Source organism: Pelodiscus sinensis, chromosome 17, assembly GCF_049634645.1.
Source record: "Pelodiscus sinensis isolate JC-2024 chromosome 17, ASM4963464v1, whole genome shotgun sequence".
Lineage (NCBI taxonomy): Eukaryota > Metazoa > Chordata > Testudines > Trionychidae > Pelodiscus > Pelodiscus sinensis.
In genome coordinates, this window is record NC_134727.1 from 6345897 (window position 1) to 6369740 (window position 23844).

The window sequence follows — 23844 nt, forward strand, 5'->3', positions numbered from 1 at the left end:
AGGTGCAGATAAATATAGCAGTGGTGGCTCACCAGAGGTTAACCCTGGTGGACCGGATCCACCCCAGGGGCCAGTATTTGCCCACCCCTGGGCTATCCATTCATTGCCAACTAGTCATATTGATTTACTCCCCTCTGTGCATGAGGAGACATTAGGCACCAGAAAGAGAACCCAGCACCCAGCCAGTATGAGAAGAGGAAAGAAGTAAACAGAGGAGGCTTGGGCCACACCTTGGGGGGTGGGCCAAACATATTTACAAAATAAAATGTGAATCAACGTAAATGTAAAATGGTCACATTATTTCATAAATGAAATCTTGCAACCATTATTTTTAAAGGAGACTCTATACATAAAACAGCCCCGCCCCACACCTGTTAAATACTTGTGTAATGATATTCTAACACCACAGAAATGCATTTCAAATTCTCACTCTCATCTTCAACTCAGACAGATTTTCTATAGTACATTATGTCCTTCCCTGGATGGAACAGTGTGTCAAATTTTACAGCTCAGCACCTGGAGTAGTCCTGGCTTCGGTTCAAAATGATGCTGGGCTTACTATAAAGGAGTTGCCATTGGTCTGTCTCCTTGAATGGTTTTCCTGGGGTCTTATACTTGATCATATGTCACTGAATGAGGACCAGATATGGAGGTGGAAGTGTTGAGTGTGATATGAACGACTTACCTTTCTGAGGCCATTTTGACTGGAGTGCTGCAGTCTGAATTCATGGACGCTAGCGAAATAACTGACATCTGGCGGTAAGATCTCAGCACAGACCTCGGCCGACCTACTCTCTTGTCATCAAAATCCGGCTATAAGACAGAAAAGAGAAAAATATACCATGAATAGTCCTTGCGAGGCAGGCTAGCTTTGGAGGATGACATGGATGGTCTAGGACTGGATTTGAAGGAAGCAGTTCATTAACTAACAAGTGTGATTTCGTCACCTTATTTTTTTTTCACTCTCCCTTGACATGATCTTGGTGGCAGATCTCTCAAATTAAGTGGCAGAGTGAGAATGAATATTGGGAGGATATGTGGTAAGCACAACTGAGACAGTTTGTTTTATATTTGAGACACACATACACAAAGGAGGAAGGAGTTTGGGTGCTGGCAGGGAAGCAGCGAATTGATTCATCAAACAGCTCTGGCCAGTCCTCACTCCAACTGTTTCTCTAGTCCCAAGCCTAGATGTTGTTTCCTCTCTATATCTAACCCCTCTCCTCTTATCATGTTTTCATGTTGTCTGACTGAGGCTTCATCTAGACTGCAGGCTTCTTGTGGAAGAAGCTTTTCCAGAAGAGATCTTCCAAAAAAACTTCTTGGCTACATCTAGACTACATCCCTTTTTCGGAAAAGGGATGTAAATTAGACGTATCGCAATTGCTAATGAAGCAGGGATTTAAATCTCCCGCACTTCATTAGCATAAAAATGGCTGCCGCTTTTTTCCGGCGTGGAGCTGTGTCGGAGAAAAGCACCAGTCTAGACCCTGATCTTTTGAAAAATAAAGCCTTTTCCGAAAGATCCCTTATCTCACGATAAGGGATCTTTTGGAAAAGGCTTTATTTTTTGAAAGATCAGTGTCTAGACTGGCGCTTTTCTCCGACAAAGCTCCATGCCGGGAAAAAGCGGCAGCCATTTTTATGCTAATGAAGTGCGGGAGATTTAAATCCCTGCTTCATTAGCAATTGCGATACGTCTAATTTACATCCCTTTTCCAAAAAAGGGATGTAGTCTAGACATAGCCCTTCTGAAAGAGAGCGTCCACACTGCCAAAGCACATCGAAAAAGCAATCTGCTTTTTGAAAGATAGCGTCTACATTGAATGGACGCCATCTCGCATTTAAGCTGTGATTACTATGGATGGACTGGCTAGCAAGGCACCTGTGCTTTTTCCTCTTTCCTTTTCTTTCAAAATAACTCCTTCTTCTACACACTCCTTTTTCTGAAAGAGCCTTTTCTCGTAGAAAGAGGTTTACCAATGTTGGAAAAAAACCCTCTGTTCTTTCGATTTTTTTTCTAAAAGAACATGACTGCAGTGTGGATGTAAGTGAAGTTTTTTTGGAAAAATGTCTGTTTTCCCAAAAAAAACTCTGTAGTGTAGACATAGCTTGAGATTCCTCTCTTCTTTGTGACATACAGATTGAAAACAAATGCAACAGGACAGGCTGGCCAGGTTAGATCCAATCTGGTTACCACAATTTGCTTTGGTCATAATGGCTGCTCCATCCATTTCCATTCCTTTAAATCAGGCAAATACCATGATCTGAGCTGAAAAGATGAGGGCGTGACTCCAAGTCTCTCTTATTAGCCAGGGTTGGTCACCACAATCGAGCAATGGATCTGGCTATTAACAGCTCATTATTCTTTGTGCAGCAAGTTATCAGATCCTGTGAAGATTATTTCCATGACAGTGACTGTGACTCCTTCCTTTCTGGTCTCTCTAGTAGGTAGTAGCAAGGTCCAAGTTTCTTGGCCAATTCTAAATGGCAAGGTCTAAATGGCAAGGTCTAAATGGCAATGTCAGCTCCCATTCTTGAGTGGTGGATCCAAGGATCTACAATTACACTGTGTATTCAGGCATGCCCTCCGCTTTCTCAGCTGAAATATTGCCTCAAGTGAGCTGTGTAAGTGTGAATATTCCCCAATTTAGTTCATCATTACAATGTCACAGGTGCCAATGCATTCACATGCACATTGTGAATGACTTTCCATCCTGGTTTAATAACATAATAGTCACTTTGAAAACAAATGTGAGGATCAACATGTTTGCTCAGTCTTCTGATTGTTCAGAATTGTTTGCTCTATCTTCTGATAGTTGGGAATCTGTTTGGCAACTGCTACACTGGACTCCCAGCCTTTTGGTTTCTGATGCTCTTGCTTTGCTTTAAGATCAGCTCCTCCATTAAGAGGCTCAGAAAAGCTGTTTATCATTCCAAAGTTTATTTCCAAACACTTTTCACAGTTTATGTGCAGTGAGAATTGCTTCTCATCCTGTGAGCTCCTTGATAAGTGCCTTGATAAGACACAATGGGAGCAGCCCGCTTTTAAACAAAAAGTTTATACCAGCTACCAGAAAAAGAATTAAGTCTGATAAAAGGCAAATAATGCTCCATTTCAGGCTAACTGGCTTCTCTTTCTGTGATAACATGGATGAAACACTGCAACTCACCAACTTTATTAATTTACAAGGAACTTCTTGAGCAGTGATAAAATAACAGGAATTGCATCTGCATAGGCATCACGTATCTTTGATTACAACTGTACTCTGAAACAGCACACAATATATTGTTTAGAAATATGCTGAACCGTAGCTTAGGAAAAGAGCTCAGACTGAGAAGGGCGATACTGACATATAAAGAGCTATTCACATGGTCATACATGTCAGGTATTAGATGAATAAACTATTCGGTTTGTCAATCAGCATATTTCATGCTACATTGTTGTGACTTGAAGATCCCTCGGTATCAACTGCTAATGAGGATTAAGAGAATATTCTGATCCTTGTTCACCCAAGTGTCATGTAAGATCTTAAATGAAAGCCATGATCACACTGATCATTAATATAAATATAAATATAAATATAAATATATGGACAAATATGTTCCTAAAAGTTTGAATCAAGGCAGAGTTGATGAATAAGTTTTTAATCAGACAAAGGAAGCATTTTCACTTGTTTCTTTTTTCCCAACAAAATGACGCTCTATTTGAGTACAACGTCAACAGAGACAAATCTCTGAAGAATGAGTGAAAGGGGGTTGTCCTGTCTTTGGGTGCAGATGATGAACTTAGGGGATTTTAAGGGGAAGGCAAAAATACCTCCCTTTATCCTGCACCTAAGAAGTGTATGAACATTCATGAAAACAGGATCCCGACCAGCCTTGCTTGGGCCCATGCTGCAAAAGGACATTTTGGGTGAGCTGAACTTTGCCTGAAAGTTGAGTCTCTAGAAAGCCTGTTATAGTTTTATGTTCGATACAGTCCTGCTGTCTCCAATATCAATCCTCACTCTCTTATATCTTCATACTGAACTTATGACTCTTTTCACTAGAAATGACGGTATTGTCTAAGGAGCTGATTGTAGGTTGATTCATTCAAGTTGGCCTGTATACTATTCCCTTGCAAGCCACATACCTGATGTTACTATGATTATTCTCTGGACAAGCCTGCTGACAAGGAGGGGGGGCTCAGTTGGCCCAAGGCCCAGCAATTCAAAGGGGCCAAGGGGTCCCAGCTGCCACCAGGGCTACTGTGGCAAGGGCAGTGGTGGGAACCCTGGTCTCTTTAAATCGCTGCTGGAGCACCAGGCTGCATGCTCTGGGCAAATGTGAGAGCTAGAGGAAGATGGTGCTGCACTCTGGGAAGCCCAGAGGACTGGCTGCTTCTGGCTCTGCCCCTTCTGCTCAAGGCCTTGCCCTTTCTGGGAGCACAGAGCCGGGCTGTTGGCACCCCTGTCAGTAAATAAGGGGCTGAACACAACAGGGAGACGTTTCAAAGGGGCTGAAGGACTGGGGTGCACTTGTTGTTAACCTGCACGGCAAAGCAAAGACTGCATAGCCCAGAGGAAAGTGTTAGCCACGCTAGGTCAGAGAGCAGACACCCAGCTAGGCACCAGCAAGCAGCTCTGGAAGCAGGGGGAAACAATTGACTCTCTGCATACCCCAAGAGCCATCACATCTACACAGGCCGTGAAGATTCTGTGAAACCATGAAAGGCCTAGAACAGAGAGCTTGGTACGAGAAGGAGAGGGGGTTATTTGCCAGAGAGGTACAGTCTAGTCTCTCTCTTCTCAAGTGAAAGTCAGGTTGCTCTTTATTTTTACGGAAGTTGATCCCACTGGCTTTTGAAGACTTCAGCATTTGGACACCTCCTCCTTGTTATGAGGCTGCCTCCAGAGGACTGAATTAGAGGAAATCTATTGACATAAATGGCTTCAATTTGCATTATTCAGGATTCCATCATTGGACAATGCCAAAGCTGCAGGGGAGAAGTTTGCCACACTAAGTGTTTCTCCAGAACAACAATCAAATCAGCAGGTAAAATATCAAAGATAAATGTGTACTAGGAGCAGCACAATTTCAATCCCCAAACAACAAGGGTCTAATTTCTAACACCAGCAAACAATTGAACCAATGTTCAGATATTTAGACTTGTTTTGCTGACAGAACTATCTGGGAATAGAAGTAGGGTCACCTAGTTGGAATCAGCCAAGTGAAGGGAAGCATCTATGTGCATCAATTATGGACCAAAGCTCAGAGTTACCAGTTGGAACTTCCTGGTCTGGCACCCTCTGGACCTGACAGGTTCTGGACAAGGGAGTTTGCCGGACCAGAGAAGGCGGGGGGGGGGGGGGGGGGAATGTCGGCCTCCCTACCCTGTGAGCTGCACCAGCCTTGTCACCTCTCCAAAGCTCGCAGCAGCCCCTCCAGAGCTCATGGCAGCCCTATCGTCTTGCTGGGACTCATGGCAGCCCCATTGGAGTTTGCCACAACTTCACCACAGTCCCACCCAATGGAGCCCATACACCCCAACAGAGGTCACAGCAGCCCTGCCAGAGCTCACAAGAGTCCCACCACCCTGCTGGAGATTGCAGCAGCCCTGCTGGAGCTCGTGGCAACCCTGCCATCCCTCCAGAGCTCCCGCGGGCTATGTGCTCCACTGCTCCATGAGCTCTGGGCCCCCTCCAGCTTCCCTGTCCCGTTAACTGTGGACTCTGGTGCTCCAGGGGATCTGCTGACCAGCTGGCCCCACTGGCGGGCTCCTCTCTAAGCCGTTGGCAACCTCTGCTGCTAGGGCTCTCTAGTCCCACAATGTCCACAGTCCTTCTGCACCACGGATGGTGCCTGACCAGAGAGTCCCGGACCACAGACGTTCAACCTGCACTACACAAAATTTGAAAGAGGGAAGAAATGTGTCATGGCATGTTGTCAGAAGGTTTATTTCTGTTTTTTTCTAATGTGAAAAAGAAATGCCAGTTTACCAGAAATAGGGAAGGATTCCAAACCTTAAAAGGGGGGATGTTTGGTGCATCAGGGAACTAATTAATGCTCTGACTTTAAGGGTACATCTACACTGCACACTTAATTCTAAAATAAGCTATTCTGGAAGAAATATGCCAAAATAGCTCATTTTGAAACAGCACGTCTACACTACACGGAAGCCTCAAAATTAGTCTGAGGCAGGGTTCCCTAATGTGGATGCACTACCTTGATGTAGAGCCTGAGAAGTAATTACTGGGGAGTAATTACTGTGAATGGCCTGGGGAGGAGCTATTTTCGAATAGCAGCAGTGGCGCATCCACACTACCGCTATTCCAAAATAGCTATTTCAGAAGCGGCATTATTCCTTGTGGAATGAGGTTTACAGAAGTCGGAATAAGCCGTAGTTATTTTGAAATTATATTGAAATAATGGAATTGCTGTGTAGACGCTCGCATAGTTATTTCGGAATAGCAGCCATTATTCCAAAATAACGCTGCTGTGTAGATGCACCCTAAGTTTCAGGTGCTTTCGCATCACTGGACAACCCTTAAGTAACAAGTATGCAAGAGGCTCTTTTTTGCTTTCTTGTAAAGTACAGAGCACACATTATATAAAGGAATAGTGTAGCAGAGAGAAGAGAAATAAATGGAGACCCTTACCAATTCTCTGACTCCATACTGTTTTTCTACTTTGATCTTTAAGTGCTTGAAACACTCCTCCATACGGTCATGGAAGGGACGAAGGTTTTCCGAAACCCTTCTCTCGTGAATCTTAATTCCAGCCCCAAGGAAAGGGATCTTGAATAAAACAAAAAAGCAAGAATATGAAACTGGTTCTGCCAACCTTCCCTCCCTCCATTTACAGAATCTGCCAGGTCAACTGCAAAACTGTTGCTCAGATTTTAATAGATTCATCAGCTCGAATACATCTGTCAGCCCCGGGAACTTGGAGAGGCATCTAGGCAGCTTACTGAAAATTGGGAAGGGCTTCTGAAAAGCCGGCTTGTTGGCTAACTGGTTGGAACAGGCTATATCTGAGTGAGCTACTTCATTGGAGACTGAAAGGTTTTTTCCATATTATAGATTTCTGCTTAGAAAGGCCTTTTCTTAGGGAGCATAGACGGGACTGTTGGGAGCACAAAGAAAATTGTTCCAACAATTTTCCAAATGGCTGTCACACTCCCGACTTCCAAGCCCTCTCTTCTGTTGGAAAGCCATCGGTCTTCAGGGCCCTTTCTACCCCTGCTTGCCCAGACAGGGATAGAAAGATCTCTTCATTCAAATCCCACATGAAATCCCTTAAGTTCTGGAGTTACTTCCACCAAAATAAATAAATACGCTATCTCAATGAACCCAGGGTGAAGCGAACACCATCTTATTACTGTGACCTTTCTCTTCTGCCTCCCCACTCGCCTTGTTACACTCTTACATCAGACTACATGCTCTCCAGGGAAAAGACTGCATCTCTCCTCTCTAGTTATTCTGTAAAACATCTGGCGTAGTTTTGGGTGCTGTGTAAATAACAGTAAACAAGTAAATCCATGCAGTGACACTAGCCCTCTCTTCTCTTCAACTGTGAGGGCACCTACTCGCTCCTGAGTCCTTCAAGAAGGCTATTTGTGAGATTTAGTCCCTATACATGTAACTATCTATTGCAAATAGCCTTTTTGCTGCATTACCGAAACCTCATAGCTAGTTCTAAGTAATGCATTAGCCGCTTATGTGTTGTGTGATGAAAATAACATTAACACTGTACAATCCTTATAGCTCTCAGCGTATTTTATGGAGTTTATTCTCTGCCTGCCTCTGTTATGGACAATCTTCTAGTCCTCTCAGTGGGGCTAACAGGGAAGAGTCTATGTCACAATTCGGGGGCCTACGGACATTGTACCCAATTCAAGACAAACCACAGTGGTTGCAATGTCGTTGTACAATGTGCGGTATCCATTCAGTATTTCCAACTCTCAGTAGGGAGGACACTGTTCAGATCAGGGTGAAGGGAATCCAGGAGACAAGTCTGTCAAATTTAGTGGCCATCACTTACCATAAGCCCGAAAACCAGATCAATTAAAATTCAACAAGATGCAGTTGAGGAAACTTAAAAAAAAATATTTGAAAGTGTTACATGTGGTTAGAGAAAGGAATAGATACATCAAGACCTTCTGCCTCTGTAGCTGTCCAATGGACATAAGGCTTCCCTTCCTCATAGGAGTGTTGTGAACCATATTTCATGCCCATTGGAGAGCTGTTCTAATACTACAGTGAAGGGAAATATGCAGTGTAGCTGGTTCATAGTAGAAAGAGGGATATGCAGGACATATCAAAAGAAATCTAGAGTTACATATTACTGGTAAGAGAATTACTATCTAATTAATAATATTTCCCAGCCATCCATGTTACGGGAGAAAAGGAACCCAGTAGTAGGGTTTGCGACATTTAAGAATCATGCACGTATTTTAATATTGCACACGAACTTAGTGTAATGATTTTATGCCTATTCTGTTCATAACAAGTACAGTATATTTCTCTTTCATTCATGCTGTTTACAGTTCTGAGCAGAGAGGGGGAAGTATTCACAAACAGCAATAGCTATAGATTGGCAGAGAAATTTAAAATGAAGGTTTTCTATCCCACAGTCACTCTGTGTCCCAGATACAGTTTTGTAGCAGCATTAACTATTTTGACGAGCTCTTAAAAATAGCTCTGATATTTCCTGAAGTCAGGCTTCTTTTTTCCCCTCTATTGTAGCACCAAATAGTGTAGGACAATAGGAAAGCTATTTCCCTTGACTCTGATGTTGCTTTTGTGACATTGCCTGCAGTAGATGTGTTGTATTCTTTGAGAACCAGGGAATGCCACAGGTTGGCTTGCTTAGCAAAGTATACTTTAAACATAAGAAAGAAATAGCTGGAATGTAGCTCGCGCAGGTAGAATATTCTGGTTTTTCTCTACAAAGTAAACTTTATGAAGTATTTACTGCCACTCCTCTAGGCTGGAGGAGGAGCTGAGCCTTGCTTAAGGATGTGCAGCAGCAATCATGCAAGTGATACGGGCAGGGGCAGATGACAGTTTTGTGGGGCCCCGGGCAGCATAATTCTGCGGGGTCCCCCCTTTGCCACGGCGCATGCGCGGGGCTTTCTGAAGCGTGGGGCCCAGGGCGGCTGCCCCGTTCGCCCTGCCCTATATCCACCCCTGGATATGGGACATATGCTGCACAGCCCCTAAGCCACCAAAAATTCCATTATGGCTTTTGACTCCAGAAATATGACAAACAATGGATGTTAAAAATGTGTGAAGGAAGCTAAAAATTAGGGTGAACTGGAGAACTGTTTTCTAATATTTATAAGTTTCCCTTCTCCCATCGATGTGGTTTTCTTACACATTCTTTTTTGTCTACAGGGACGTCTGCTAGAATGTAAAATGTTACCCAGTAGCTATAAGGGGAGCTCATTTTGAGCAAATTGTAGTAGGCATACCATCCCAGAGATGGTCTGGAGAGGGTATCTTTGTGGTCTTTTGTTCAGGATCTTCACTCAAACTGTACAGAGGAGGTAGGGTGATTTCTCTGAGTCTCATGGTATTTCACTTTTCACCCACACCCCTCTCTGGACACAGCTATCCAGCCCATCAAGGATGAAATATATTTCTTTTGTAATGCATCAAACTATTAAAAAGAAGGGCAGTTATTTTAAAAATAAAAAGGAGGCTATCTCTAGATCCCCTACAAAGTTATATCTGTCCCCACTCCATTTCAGAAGACAACTCATGGCTGTGTAATTTGATCCATCATCTCAGCAAGTTTGTCTGTAAAGAAGATTTCCAGTTATACATGTTGCTGAGGGGCTTACATCTCCTTTTGTGTTGCCTGAATTGATTTCAAATTAATACCTCTCTCTTCCCTCCTCTTTGCAATCCCATGTGTCCGCAGGACGGGAGATTTATCACAGGGTAAAGGGAATGATTTCATAGGAGCCCACTGTAAAACCCTTTAGTAATGGAGCACCAATCCAGTTTGTTAGTTTTTAGCTACAATGTTGGTTCCCTCCCCCCCCTTTTAAAAAAGCAGGAGAGGTAAACATAGATCTAAAAATCACGGAATCATGTAGGTCACATGACACACTTCCAATGGACAGCAAATTGATAAATGGAAGAAAGGAATAGCCAGGAAAACTGCAGAAAATTGCTGCCAATATGGCATTACCTGCCAAGCAATCAGATCTTTGAGTCTGTTCAGCTTTTCTTGATCCTCTGGATGGTCTTTGGCATACTTGTCGATGAAGAAAGCCTGCGAGGGGCATGTAAATCATTCAGTCCTTCTTCACATGAAAAAGAATTAATGCTGTCTCCCGTGTGAGCCAGTGATCACTACAGAACTCTAGCTAGTGCCAATCGAATGATAAGACATCCACTTGCCTATAGCACAGCTGCTTGTGGTGATGCTTTATTAGTAAACCAACTGAGGTTCAAAGGGCATGTAACACATTTAAGCTCAAGAACAGCCACCTTGAATAGCCAACCTCTCGTTTTCAAGGGTTTTTAATGAACACTTCCCTCAGTTAGCGGCACCCCTGAATTTGGAGCACCACAAGTTATTCATCAACGAATGGTGCCTTTTTTGTTTGGCTCACATAAGCGCACCTCATGGATGATCGGTTAGAGAGCAGTTTAACGTTTCCATCTGCCATTATGGGACACAGACCTATACCAAAGCAATTCATAACTTGATCTATTACTTATTACTTAAAAAATAGCACACAAACAGCTATGTTATGGCAGATGGACTCACTCCAGGTCTGGGGAGTATCATGCAGATACGCTTGTTTGAAATGGCGTGCAGAAACTTCCAGGACGTCTCTAGATTTGGACAGAGGTCTGGATTGCCAGGGAACAAATGAATATAGGCCACTTAGTCCCATAATCCTGTCTCTGACTACAGCCAGCACTAGGGGCAAGAGCTCCAACGATATGTGACATTTAAGTCTCATCGTAATCTCTAATAGTTAGAGACGGTCTTCAGCCTTGATGCATGAGAGTTAATATCCCTTCCACAAATTTTGTTATGAGGCTCTCTGGGAGACAGATCTTCAATAATTGTGTTCCTTAAGTGGATGAGTCTCCATGTACCACATTGTACAAAAACAAAACAAAAACTGCTTTGTAAAAGGCTGCAGTGACAGGGAAAAGCAATTAGCAAGGTAAGAGATATGCTAACTCTGTGTCTGCCAGAAGCAGAACTTGCAGTGATTTATCACAGGCCAAACCAGTTGAGCTAAGGAAAGCTATTTTGTTCTATCATGCGTAATGGTATCCTCCCATGTGCAAATGTTAAGCATCCATGTTAGAGTCAACTTTTAAAGGAGACTTTGGGTCATATGTAACCAGATTCTGAGGCTCTTCCAATTAATGAGGTTCAGCTTTTCTTTGTCCCCATCCTAGTATCTCCCACCCCAGCTTTTGACAATCAGTAGGCAGAGGAAGAAGCAGGACTATCATCATTAATGAGAATAGAAAAATCTGTGAAGACGACCTTACAGCAATTAGAACCCTTACCTTTTCATATTTAGCAAAACCGCCCATGACAGCTGGGTCAACAATTCCATTCAGAAGCATGGAGAGAGGATTGATGGGAAGGTTCTCATCACCCTGGTACTGGTTAATCATCATCAGAATTTTCTCGTTTGTCATGGACATTGTCTCGATGGCATTCTCCAGCGGACTAATGGTCATCTATGAAATAAGAGGAGGAATGTTTAGTGTGCCTGGTTTTTGCTTGGTTTTCATTAATAGAAGAGCTAGCCTAGAGAAAATCGCCTGCTTATCATTTTCCCCTCTTTTTAGTGAATACTTGTATATACATCTGGAAAACTACTCCTGAGCAACAATTCAATCAACAAATCAAGCCCTAATTTCGGTCCATGGGCAGACTTTGATTTTTACTAGTTTGTTGCATGGTATATTTGTTGTGGAATGAATAAACTGATTTGTGGATTGTTCACCTACTGTCTGTGCTATTCATGACTGCTGCTGTGTGATTTGCCATCGTAGTCACATGGTATTGTTTCTCTTTCCTATGGTATAAGCACTTTTGAAATAACAAATGATGGAGGTCCAAGGGATTTTGACTTTCTTGGGATCAAGGCCACGTTATGTAGATGTAACGGAAGATACGATCTGTGTCACAGAGTTAATTAAGCCACATACCATGTGATGTATACAGTGAGGAAGAGAAGGGGAGGTACTAATATGTAACTGGGCATATGCAGAACATATCGTTACCCACTAGATCATGGGCAATTAACTAAGCACTAAATTACCCTGAGCATTCTGGAACCTCAGAGGTTCGCGCAGTCTCTGAGAGCAATCCCTATGGACACTGATTAATATAAGGAAAGACCCTCATCTTGGCGCAAAGGAGAGGACCAGCTGAGCACATCGATGGGTGCATTTTTAACACCTGTCATGAAAAGCGTCCAAGAGTGCCTTCCAATGTAAGCTGAGTAAGTACCCGTCTCGCCTCAGAAATACACTGCCCACTCACGAACATGACCTGGAGCACAGTGTCTCGGTGATTTAGTAAATCTGGATTGAAAGGCTGGAAGAGAGTAGGCCCAGCTTTCCCAGAATTATTGTACACTGGGACTTTCCCACCAGAGCGATACCAATACATTCATCCATCCCTATAGCAGAAGTGTCAGCTTTGTCTAGTGAAGGAACGACAGACATGCTGGGGCCCTGAGTAACATTGGGGGGAGGGGAGCTCGACATAATGCTCCCAGAAGGGGGCAAGGCCTCAGGCAGAAGGGGTGGGACTGGAGTCAGCCAGCCTTCAGCACCACCCAGACCATGCTGCCAAGCTCCCCCTTCCTGGCCAGTCCTTAGTGCTGCTCAGAGCACACCACGGAGCACACTGGGGGCAATTTAAACAGCCCAGGGCTTTGGCCCTTGATGCCACTTCAATTATACCCCCTTCGCCCCTCCCCCTCATTGGTGGCCCTGAACCAAACAAAACACACACCCTGCTGACTCCTAAAACCTCCCTGGCCTCCTGCTAAACAGAGTCCAGCTGGGTTAGATAACTCAGCATAGGGCCCCGTTTTTTAGCCAACTCTCAAGAACACCACCAGATATAGATCCATTGCATCTGCCAGCTGTACCTTCTTGTTCTGAGAGCACTGAGGAAATACAAATTTTTTTCAAAGTGAACAGTTTTGTATGTGTGTGTGAGGGGGGAGGGGCGGTGCATGCGCGTGCGCGTGCGTGTGTATGTGTGTGTGTGTGTGTGGAGAGAGAAGAGGTGGAGGGGAGTGAAGACCCGACTCATCATAGCAGAGCTCTGAGAAAAAAATTATTGAAAAACAACCCTTCTTCTGTAACTTGTATGCGTTTGTATGCAATCCGCTCTCCTCAGGACATTTGAATAAAAGGACAGGATTTCGGTTTCTAAAGAATACGTCCACTGATGTTGTGTATTCCACCTCTGAATTCATAATCCCCTTGTATCTGCCTCTGAAATTATAATCAATAGCAAAGTAACCAACTGAAATGTCACAAAGAGAAGATTATGACTTCAGGTAAAGAATAGCAGCAGGAGCAGATGAACTCCTAGGAAACCAAGACGCTGCTTTCATGCTTTTGTCCTTTGTAATCAAGAACAAGGGGAAAGACCTGAAAATATACGAGAAGGCAAAAAAGAGAGAGTGAGAACATTTTAGTGATGTCTTGTGCTAGCAGGACATGCTTTTGAAATGCATGCTCCCAGCACTGCGGGATGAAAGAGCCAAGGCACACAAATATTGTATCATAGATGATGATTTCTGTAACATCTGTTGACAACCCCCTCCTTGGCCATTTTCATGTCTTAGATAAAAATCGAATGGGTTTGATGTCTGTGCTAGAGCTATTGTAACCATATCAAGCCTCTCAAAACAAGATCTTTTCTTGTCTGCATTTGTGCAGCCGTGAATTGGGTTCTGTCAACATAGGTAAGAGCAAGAGAAAAGCAGATATCTTTTTATAGCTTATTGCTAGCCAGTCACACGTCTGTTTTCTCTTTTGTTATGGGGTGTGTAGGAGAGCTGGCGGCTGTCTTAGAAAGACTGAGCCGTGTGCCAATGCCCAAAGTGGGACAGGAGAGGGAGAGATGCTCTGCTCATCATGTTGCCTGAGAAGAATGGAAGCAAAGAAGTGATCACACTCACCCATGCTCCCTTTCTAACTGGTTCAGCGCTGTGCTCCAATATACCATGGTCAGTGCTTTGGAAGTTGTAAAACAGAGATGCGGTGGTGGAAAGCTAACAAATCAGTCCTGATAAAGCATGTGGGGAAGAGCACAGCAGCAAAAAACCACCAAGATAACCTTGGCTTCTTTAGCCAACTTTAGCTTTAGTTGGTTATACAGAAACTAATACTGTACTATAGGTACAAATAGCCATTTAATCTTAAGTATATGGGAAATGAAGGTCTAATGCTTAAGACAAATCCTAGTTTAGGAAGCTCTTGGATCTCTGTCCAGCCTTCACAGTGTTCTCCTACTAGTGATTTAAGCTATTGTAACACTTGCAAATTAAATACTTGCTTTTTAGTGCTTGTCTACATGCAAGCATACTAGAGGGAAGTAAACTCTCAAGTGAACCAAACGTTTTGGCATGCTCACTGGTCTGGGGAGACTATGCTGATGTGGACTAAAAGTTCCGCAGTGTGCATTAGTGTAGTACTGTCTCACTGAAGGTACGTCTAGACTACAGGCTTTTTTCAATAGAGACTTTGTTGACAGATACTGTCAACAAAGCCTCTGTCAAAAAAGAGCGTCTAGACTACAGCCAGTTCTGTCGACAAAGCAAGCCGCTTTTTCTACAGAGAGTCTAGATGCTCTCTTTTGAAAAAGCACAGTGTGGATGCAATAGCTCCTTTTCTTGACATAACTCTGTCGAAAAAAGGTGTTATTCCTCGTAGAATGAGGTTTACCGCCGTCGACAAAACTGCTGTGTTCTGCCGACTTACCGTCAACAGAACTCGGCAGTAGTGTAGACGCAGGTATAGTTTTGTCGACAAAAGTCCACTTTTGTTGACAAAACCCTGTAGTCTAGACACACCCCGAGATCAGATTGTTAGATACATGCTAATTTCATATATGTTAGGGAGTTTTAGCCTGCATCAAAAGAGTCGACAAGGGCCAATTACTATGCCACACAGCAATGTGCTTTTGCTTTCACACCCTCTAGAGCAGGGGTGGGCAATAAAATGGTGGTGGTTCACCAGGTGTAGCGCCTGGTGGGCCGCTGCCACTCTATGCACCTGTGCCTCAACATGTACAGCGATTGCAGCTCCCATTGGCCATAGGTAAAAAAGAGCAAAGCAAAACCACTCTTAGGAGACTGCCAATACTCTCAGAACTCAGATAGTTTCTATGCTCAGTGCTCTGGAGGCTGTAAAACAGAGATGTGGTGGTGGAAAGCTAACAAGGCAGTCCTGATAAAGCATGTGGGGAAGAGAGGGAGACTATACCAGGAACAGGAGGGATTGTGGGGAAAAAGGGATGGGCAGGTATGGAGCAGACTGAGGGAGTGAGTGTTAAAGAAGGGAGCAGGTAGCAAGAACACAAGGCTTGAGTGATGCGGGTGTGGAACAGGAGGAAAATGGAGCTTATGGTCAGGTAATACAGGCCAAAATATATTGGCTCATCTTTCATAAAAACTCTGAATAGAAATAATTGTAGGGAAAAATCACTTAGATACAGGTTTGAAACTCTAACACCACATCTGCCACAGCCCTAGTTTTCACAGCACTGTCCTAGTTCCATCCCCAGAACCCCCTTTGCCAGTTTGAAATGAGTGTTTCCCACATTCAAGTCTGCCCAAGAGAAGGAGACATCGGTTTGTGCCAGGGACCCATTGTGAGAGCTCCCAAACTGCATTGCAACTTGGAGCCCAGGGTCCCAGTTCCACTCAAGGTTGCCCCAATCGCTTCTCCATCGCCATCTGCGGAGGGGCAGCCAGGCCACACCTGAGTGGTCCTGTGTCTTGCTTTACCACATGAAAGGAAGAGGAACTAATGAGTTGGTTTTCATTTTCAGAAATGAATGGTATGCAACAAAGCCCTCTAGAAATGATAAAGGAAATCAAAATTTATTTTTCTTCATAATAATTTAGGGTGCTGCTAGTAACATAGATAAGGAAGTTTTTCTTTGAAGAATGAGTTTTAATTTGACAGTCTCATACTCACATTTCTGTACTTGGTTATAAATTTCAGTTGCCAAGGAAATACATTAAAATGCGGTTTTTCCTGCAGGCAAAAAACCTTTGTGGGGATTTTACAATATGATCCTAATATGTTGATGAATGTGACATGTAAGCAATAAACCAGATTATATTTATAACTGGCCTATATACAGTACCGAATGTGAGCACATATGTGAAAAAGTATATATAGTGTATGCAAAATATTTAAACACAATGCTCTGAAATGTACATTCAAAGTTCTGTGAAATTCAGCCATTTAAATTCAAATTGTTTTCAGTCAAATTATTTACGGTCCACAGGGCCTGCAACTCAAACAAAGCCACTGTTTGTATCTGTTTGCATCTGAAAATAAATAACTATTCTGTTGTTCTGTTGCCCTACTGAAAAATGAGGGGATTGTCTAGGACTGAGCCTCAGTTAAAAAATTTTTCAATGATGCTGGCCAAACTTTGGAATCCACAGGTTTTTCAGGTATTAAATCTCTTGGTTTTGTTTAGGCTATATAATTCACACCTGCCTAAACAATGGAACTCCAGTTCCTGACCATTCAGAACCACGAGTTATATTTTACAAAATGTACAGAACATTGAGGATGTAAAGATTTGAACTTGCTGTGACTGGGTCTGATGCAGCAATAAAAATCTCACATTCTAGTGCTGTGCTGCTGATTTTTTTTCAGGACTTCCATCTGGCTTTGAGGAGGTTTTCAGTGTGTTCTGTGGGAGGGGCTGATGTTCTTTCCCCCTGAATCAAGCTCTTGTATCTTTCACGGGCCAGGTTTTTTATAACTGGACATTTGAGATCCTGGATTGGAAGTGGTGTCCAATTTTGTGGTCAGTGAGATTTTTAGTGGATCAAATTAACAAAAAAACATTAAGACAACAAGGGCATGTCTACACTAGCTCGTTAGTTTGAGCTAGGTAGGCAAATGTGGGCAACCAGAGTTGCAAATGAAGCCCGGGATTTAAATATCCTGGGCTTCATTTGCATGTTCCCGGGCGCCGCCATTTTTAAATCCCCCTTAGTCCGAACTAACTGCCCGCGGCTAGACGCGGCAGTTAAATGTTAATTCAAACTAACTCCTTAGTTCGAATTAACTGTTACTCGTGCCATGCTGAAGGTTTTTATCCCCATGTCTTTGTACCCTCAGAGGTCTCCCTTATGGATGCCAAGCTTTCTGCTTCTAATGTTCTTAGTATTTTTTTTTCCTTTGCTGTTTAGTTTGGGTATGTCTAGACTACAAGGTCTTTTTTCAAAAAAAGTGGCCCTTTTTCAAAAAAAGTCCCCTATGTCTAGATTGCTGCCGCATTCTTTTGAAAGTAAATCGAAAAAACTTGGCAGTTTGACCATGGAAAACCTCATTTTACGAGGAAGAACATCTTTTTTCTAAAGTGCTCTTTTAAAAAAAGGCGTTATGTAATGCAAACTGTGCTTTTTCAAAAGAGAGCATCCAGACTGCCTGGGTTCTCTCTTTTGAAAAAGCGGCTTGCTTTTTCGAAAGTACTGTTTGTAATCTAGACGCTCTTTTTTGAAAGAGGCTACGTCTAGACTGCAAGCCACTTTCGAAAGAGGCTTTTTCAAAAGATACTTTTGAAAAAGCCTCTGTGTGTCTTTTGCTAGTTGCTCTGCAAATTCTTTTTTTTGGCCTGCCTAATTACACTTTCGCATTTGATTTTCCAGAGTTTATGTTTCTTTCTTCTTTCCTCGCTAGGGTTTGACTGCAATGTTTCAACGATTGCCTTTTTGCTTCTAACTGCCTCTTTCACGCTGCTGTTTAACCATGGGGGCGTTCTTTCTTCTGCGGGAGGAGGGGAATACATCTAGGTCGAGCTTCTATTATGATGTTTTGAAATAGTTTGCATGCAGCTTGCAGTGATTTCAGAAAAAAAACCCACCCATGAGGGAGTAGCAGTAGTAGTCTTGTAAGTAAATTTAGAAAATAAACCAAAAGAGAACATTTTGAACCATCTAATCTCCATGTCAGCCTGGGTTAGACAGGGCAGTTCTGAGGGTGGACAGAGGGCCAGGAGCAACTCCCCCCCACCACAGGCCCTGCCCCACCCCACCCGTTTACCAAGCCCCACCCCTGCTCCGCCCCCACTCCACCTGCTTACTCACACTCCCGAACAACCCAGTCCAGGGGATTATGGGATGCTGGTGCAGCAGCAGCAAGGGTCCCTCTCCACTCACCATGCGGGTGGTGGCAGCCGGAGAACGCAGGCAGCCTGCTCCACCCTGCTGAATAGCCCTCTCCTGGCCTGCTGCACCATGCTTCTCCATGGTGGTGGTGAGAAACAGAGTGCCATGGGGCCAGGAGGATTTCATAAGTGAGTTTGCGTCAGATTCCTAGGGTGAGTATCATCTGGTACTAGCAGCTTTACTAGTAATTGCGCCGCTGCGGAGAAGCTAAGTCCAGAGGGCCAGGAGGGTGGCAGAGCAAAGAAGGCTGCTGGGTCACTTTAACTCCCAGTGGTGAGTGGAGGGTTGTGACCCCTGCTGTGACCTCCTGCAGGCCTATGTAATTCCCAGGTCCCTCCTGTCCATAGGATAGTTAGTGTGGCCACTGCAGGGCCCCCCATAAACATGGGGCCTGGAGTGGCTGCCCCAATTCATCCTATGGATGGGATAGGTCTGGGGTTAGAACTTCTACACTGCGGCTACGTCTACACTGGCATCCCTTCTGGAAAAGGGATGCTAATGTAGCACGTTGGAATAGGCAAATCCGCGGGGGATTTAAATATCCCCCGCGGCATTTGAATTAACATGGCTGCCGCTTTTTTCCACCAGTCTAGATGTTATTCTCTGTCTTTACCGTCTATAAAGCCTTTTCCGGAGGATTTCTTATTCCTACTTTCCGGAGAATAACGTCTAGACTGGTGCTTTTCTCCGGCTTTTCCCCAAGCCGGAAAAAAGCGGCAGCCATGTTAATGCAAATGCTGCGGGGGATATGTAAATCCCCCGCGGATTTGCCTATTCCAAAGTCTACATTAGCATCTCTTTTCCGGAAAGGGGTGCCAATGTAGACACAGCCTGTATGTATATACATTAATTTACATATAAGAACATAAGGAAGTGCATACTGGGTCAGACCAAAGGTCCATCTAGCCCAGTATCCTGTCTACCGACAGTGGCCAGTACCAGATGCCTCAGAGGGAGGAAACACATCAGGAAATCCTCACATGATCCCTCTCCTGTCACCCACTTCCAGACAAATATCATGATACTTAGCATGTAAATACCCACCTGTGACATGGAGATAACCTCAAACCAACGCAGAATTCCAGGAAGTTTGTATGCTGTAACAAATGACGTTCTCTCAATCCACATAGACTGTCCATTGGGGGGAAAAAAGAGATACCTTTAGTATTTTCAGGATATTTCAGGTGTGATGGAAGTTATATTGCAAAAGATTAGGTGGAAAGATGACACTGAATGATTTGCACAAAGAAAGAGGCAGAAATGGGACTCCAGAACAGCAATTTGTGGTTTATTGTTTCAAAATTGTGTCATCATTAAACTCTCAGTTTAGACAAGACAAGACAAGGAACCCCTGAAATTCTACTCCCAACTCTGCCACTATTGGTGAATTTTTGGTATCTATTGTAAAGTAGCATGTCGTAAGAATTGGTCTTAGGAAGCATTGGAGGGTAATCTGTAATTTAAGTTAATTACCCTTTTTACCTGTGGTTTTATTGGTGTTTAGTTGTATGTCCCTCCTCTTGAGGTATTTTAGCAGATTTTATGCCCCCCCACCTTGGAGTCCTATATGTTGTTTTATATATATTTATTTATTGTGTTTTTAAATATTTTGTAAGCCACCTTGAATATTTTAAATAGAGAGGAGGGCTAACAATGTTTTAAATAATAATTTAAATAATATTGATAGTGTGTGATCCCTGGTAAATCACTAACTCTGGCCTTTTTTACTCTGAATTGAGAACCTTTAAGGAAAACAACTGGCCTGAGCAGCCTAGCAGTTCTGCATTAGAGCACAGAATTTTAACCATTTTGTTGTGGGTTAGACAACAAGGTGGATTTAATTGCTAGTGGCCTGCCTAACCTAATGTTCCTAGTATTGTTACCATGGGGAGCAGACTGGTAGTAACAGTGGGAAATTTTAACAACTGCTCTAATGCAGACACAACTTCAACTTCCCCATATGCAGACCAGAAATACTAATATTTCCCTTCCTCAAAAGGTACAGTGTGTAACCATAGTGTCGGATTCTCAGACAAACCCATTCCACATCACCATACTCGGACATTAAAAGTTCTAGAACTGGGAGCATAGGATGAACCCAATGTCACTTGCTCAGAGTTTTGGGACAGTATGTATTTTCCCTGTCCACACCTTGGTTTCACTAGCTAGTGTTGTTAGGCACTGATCAGAACGATATATATAATTTAGTCACCGTTCAGAACAACACATATAATTTAGTCACCGTTCAGAACAATACATATAATTTAGTCACTGATCAGAATACCACATATAATTTAAGTGCTTCGTACAATTTTGAAATTAAGGTGCTCTTACAAATCTGAAAACCTAAGCTCTTCTTCCATCTATTTCCTGACAGCAGTGGCTTACCATAAAATGTGACCCAAAAAACACATTCAATTTTACAATGTTATGATATAATATAACATTATATATTTATTCCTTGAAGAAAGAAAACTTGCCAAACTGTTGTACATGACATTATAAAAATCATATAATTTATATCACTTGTAGATATCAAAGTGTATTAAAACTAAGGACATTATTTGTAGCTGTTGTATTATTAAACAGCTGATGTAAGTCTATTTGATAAATACAGTCTTCAACACTTCACGAGTGATGAAAACAGATGATTTATATGCCTTAGCTCAGACTAGTAGCTTATGAGTGGAGCAGTTATAAAGTAGAGATGGTGATGCATTTTATTGATAAGTATTTATATTTTGTCTTGTTTAACAGTAGAACATTTTACTACTGAGCTTCCCAGTATAACAGAACTATATTTAACATACTTACCTGAGAGGTTCTGCCTAAAACTCAAACAATGATGCATTAAGATTATAAAATAAAGAATTAGGGTACACATCCAAAAATGTATAACAAGAATATGTTGAAAAATACTTAGAGCAATGTAGAACTAGAGAAGCCATGGTTTTATTTAAATTGTAGTGTAGTTGAAATGAAAATTGGTCTTATTTCACGATCTTCAAAGTAGGCCTTCCACAGTGGAACAGCTGGGCATGGCTATTATAGGGTTAAGCTCTGCATTCAAAACCCTAGCAAGTCCAACATTTTACAAATGTGTTGCCAATGTCAAAAAATTACTTACAGCAAATTCATTTTCAGGGTCAATAGATCCTTTCCTGACTGGTCTTGAGTAGTGGAATCGTTGAACGTAGTTGGATTTATAAAAGCTGAAAGATTAAAAAAAGAAGCAAACAGCATACTTTAAACACAGCTGGATCCTATCATCACAGTAAATGGTTTTATTTTGTGTCTGGTTTTATTTTTTTAAAATTACGTGTATTTACTGTTCATGAAAAGTACAGCAGGGAGAGTGTGGAAGACTGAAAACTTGTATCCATCGAGAAGAGAGAGTAGTATTGTAAGTTTCATCATAGATTTGCCTCATATGTGACCTGGAGAGGTCACTTTCAGCTGTGAGCCTTTCAGAATATAGCTGGAATTCTGCGAGGAAGCTGTAATGGAGGGTTTTGCTTTTACTGACACCCACCTTTAACTTATGTTTTATACTTGAACCCACAAAGCACTGTATCTTGTTAAGAAGAGTAACTGACCAAGTGGAGTAGATAATATCTTGTTTTGGACTTAAATGTGTGCTTATTCAACCACTTCCCATGCCAAATCATTTGATCAGATTGCCTGGTAATTTGGCTTACAACCCAGCAAAATACCTGCTTATTGAACATATGAAGATATCAACAATTATTTCTTTTAACGCATGGATGGATTTTGGAAAAAAAAATCTTATAGAAGCAGAATATCAAGGTAGAATTCACCAGTAGCATTCAGTGCAATTTCATACTATGATCTCCTGAACTAAAACATAATCTTCATTTACTGCTGCACTGCAAGAGGAACATACATCACCTTCCCCCAGCCGCTTTAAGATACAATGATAGTGTACTGATAGAGAACTTGGAAAGAATACAACACATACAGTCCTAGCCCTTTAAATACTCTACTGCTACGAGTGGAGGGTGGGGGAGAAGGGAGGCAGATAGGTAGACAGACAGACTTAGGGTACGTCTACACTGCAATGCTATTTCTGGATACCAAAGGTATCCCGAAAGAGCTACCCTGCATCTTTTGAATGCGTCCACTATTGCGAACAATAGTGGACGCGCTATTTTGGCATCCCTGTAAACCTTGTTCCATGAGGGAAAAGGGATGTCTCGAAATAGTGCTTTATTTCAAAATTTGGCACCGTGTAGATACACCAAATTTCAAAATAGCCAATTTAAAAAAAGAATCGAAATAAGATACGCAATTTGCGTAGCGCAATTTGCGTATCTTATTTCGAGCTAAGGATTCAGTGTAGATACACCCAGACACAGAGAGAGAGAGAGAGAGAGAGAGAGAGAGAGAGAGAGAGAAAGAGAGAGAGAGAGGGTATGTCTACACTACCCCGCTAGTTCGAACTAGCGGGGTAGTGTAGGCATACCGCACTTGCAAATGAAGCCCGGGATTTGAATTTCCCGGGCCTCATTTGCATAAGTGGGAAGCCGCCATTTTAAAAACCCCACTGGTTCGAACCCCATGCAGCGCGGCTACACGGGGGCACGAACTACCGTTACTCCTAGTGAAATGAGGAAGCCTAGTTCGAACTACCTAGTTCGTGCCCCGTGTAGCCGCTTATGCAAATGAAGCCCGGGAAATTCAAATCCCGGGCTTCATTTGCAAGTGCGGTATGCCTACATTACCCCGCTAGTTCGAACTAGCGGGGTAGTGTAGACATACCCAGAGAGATTTAATTCTAGGAATTCGGTTTAAGGATAAGCAGTGACTGACTTTGTAGGGCAAAAGCTATATTATATATGTCTAGGTGTAAGTTACATAAATATTACCAGAAAGAACTTCAGAAATAACCTTGTATTTTGGCAGAGTAGGATTAAAAGCCATCAGGCCTAGTCTGGGCAAAGTGCACTCTCATTTTGTTGACTCCAGAACTGGGTGACATTCACTGAAATGACCTCTTTGACAAATCATGCTGATTAAAGAGACATAACACTTCAAAAAACTTTATATAGCCCCTTTTAGGGCACTTTTCAACCAATTTACTAGAAATCATACACTAAAAGCAACTATTACATAAGAATTATAGCTACAAACAAGTGTTCTTCTGAAAGTGTACCCTCCCTGTTATAGGTGGAAGAAATTTAGTGCCATCTGCAGCTGACACGTGATTATAAAATCTTACATAAAGCAAAAGATTTGCCTTTATGTAGAGGATTTCAAGAGTCTTACAGTCACCAAGTTCAAACTGTGGCTATCCCTGCAGTGACTTCAAAGTCCTGTTAAAAGAGGGCCAGATTCATTGAGGTCCTTCCCAGTCACCAATGATCAAATAAAGTCAAGTTGAAACTGGAGCAACAAATTACATTTGA

General features: G+C 42.6%; 1 protein-coding gene across 2 annotated transcripts in view; it reads right to left on the reverse strand.

Annotated features, from left to right (window-relative positions):
- The window catches only part of DOCK2 (dedicator of cytokinesis 2), a 497337-nt gene that overhangs the window by 13407 nt on the left and 460086 nt on the right, over nt 1–23844 (reverse strand). For both annotated transcript variants that reach the window (XM_075900153.1, XM_075900154.1), the window contains 6 exons: nt 21546–21630; nt 19463–19549; nt 11532–11708; nt 10183–10266; nt 6642–6779; nt 686–813 (listed from right to left, as the gene is read on the reverse strand). In XM_075900153.1, coding sequence (XP_075756268.1) covers nt 686–813; nt 6642–6779; nt 10183–10266; nt 11532–11708; nt 19463–19549; nt 21546–21630 — 699 coding nt within the window. The remainder of the gene's footprint in view (nt 1–685; nt 814–6641; nt 6780–10182; nt 10267–11531; nt 11709–19462; nt 19550–21545; nt 21631–23844) is intronic.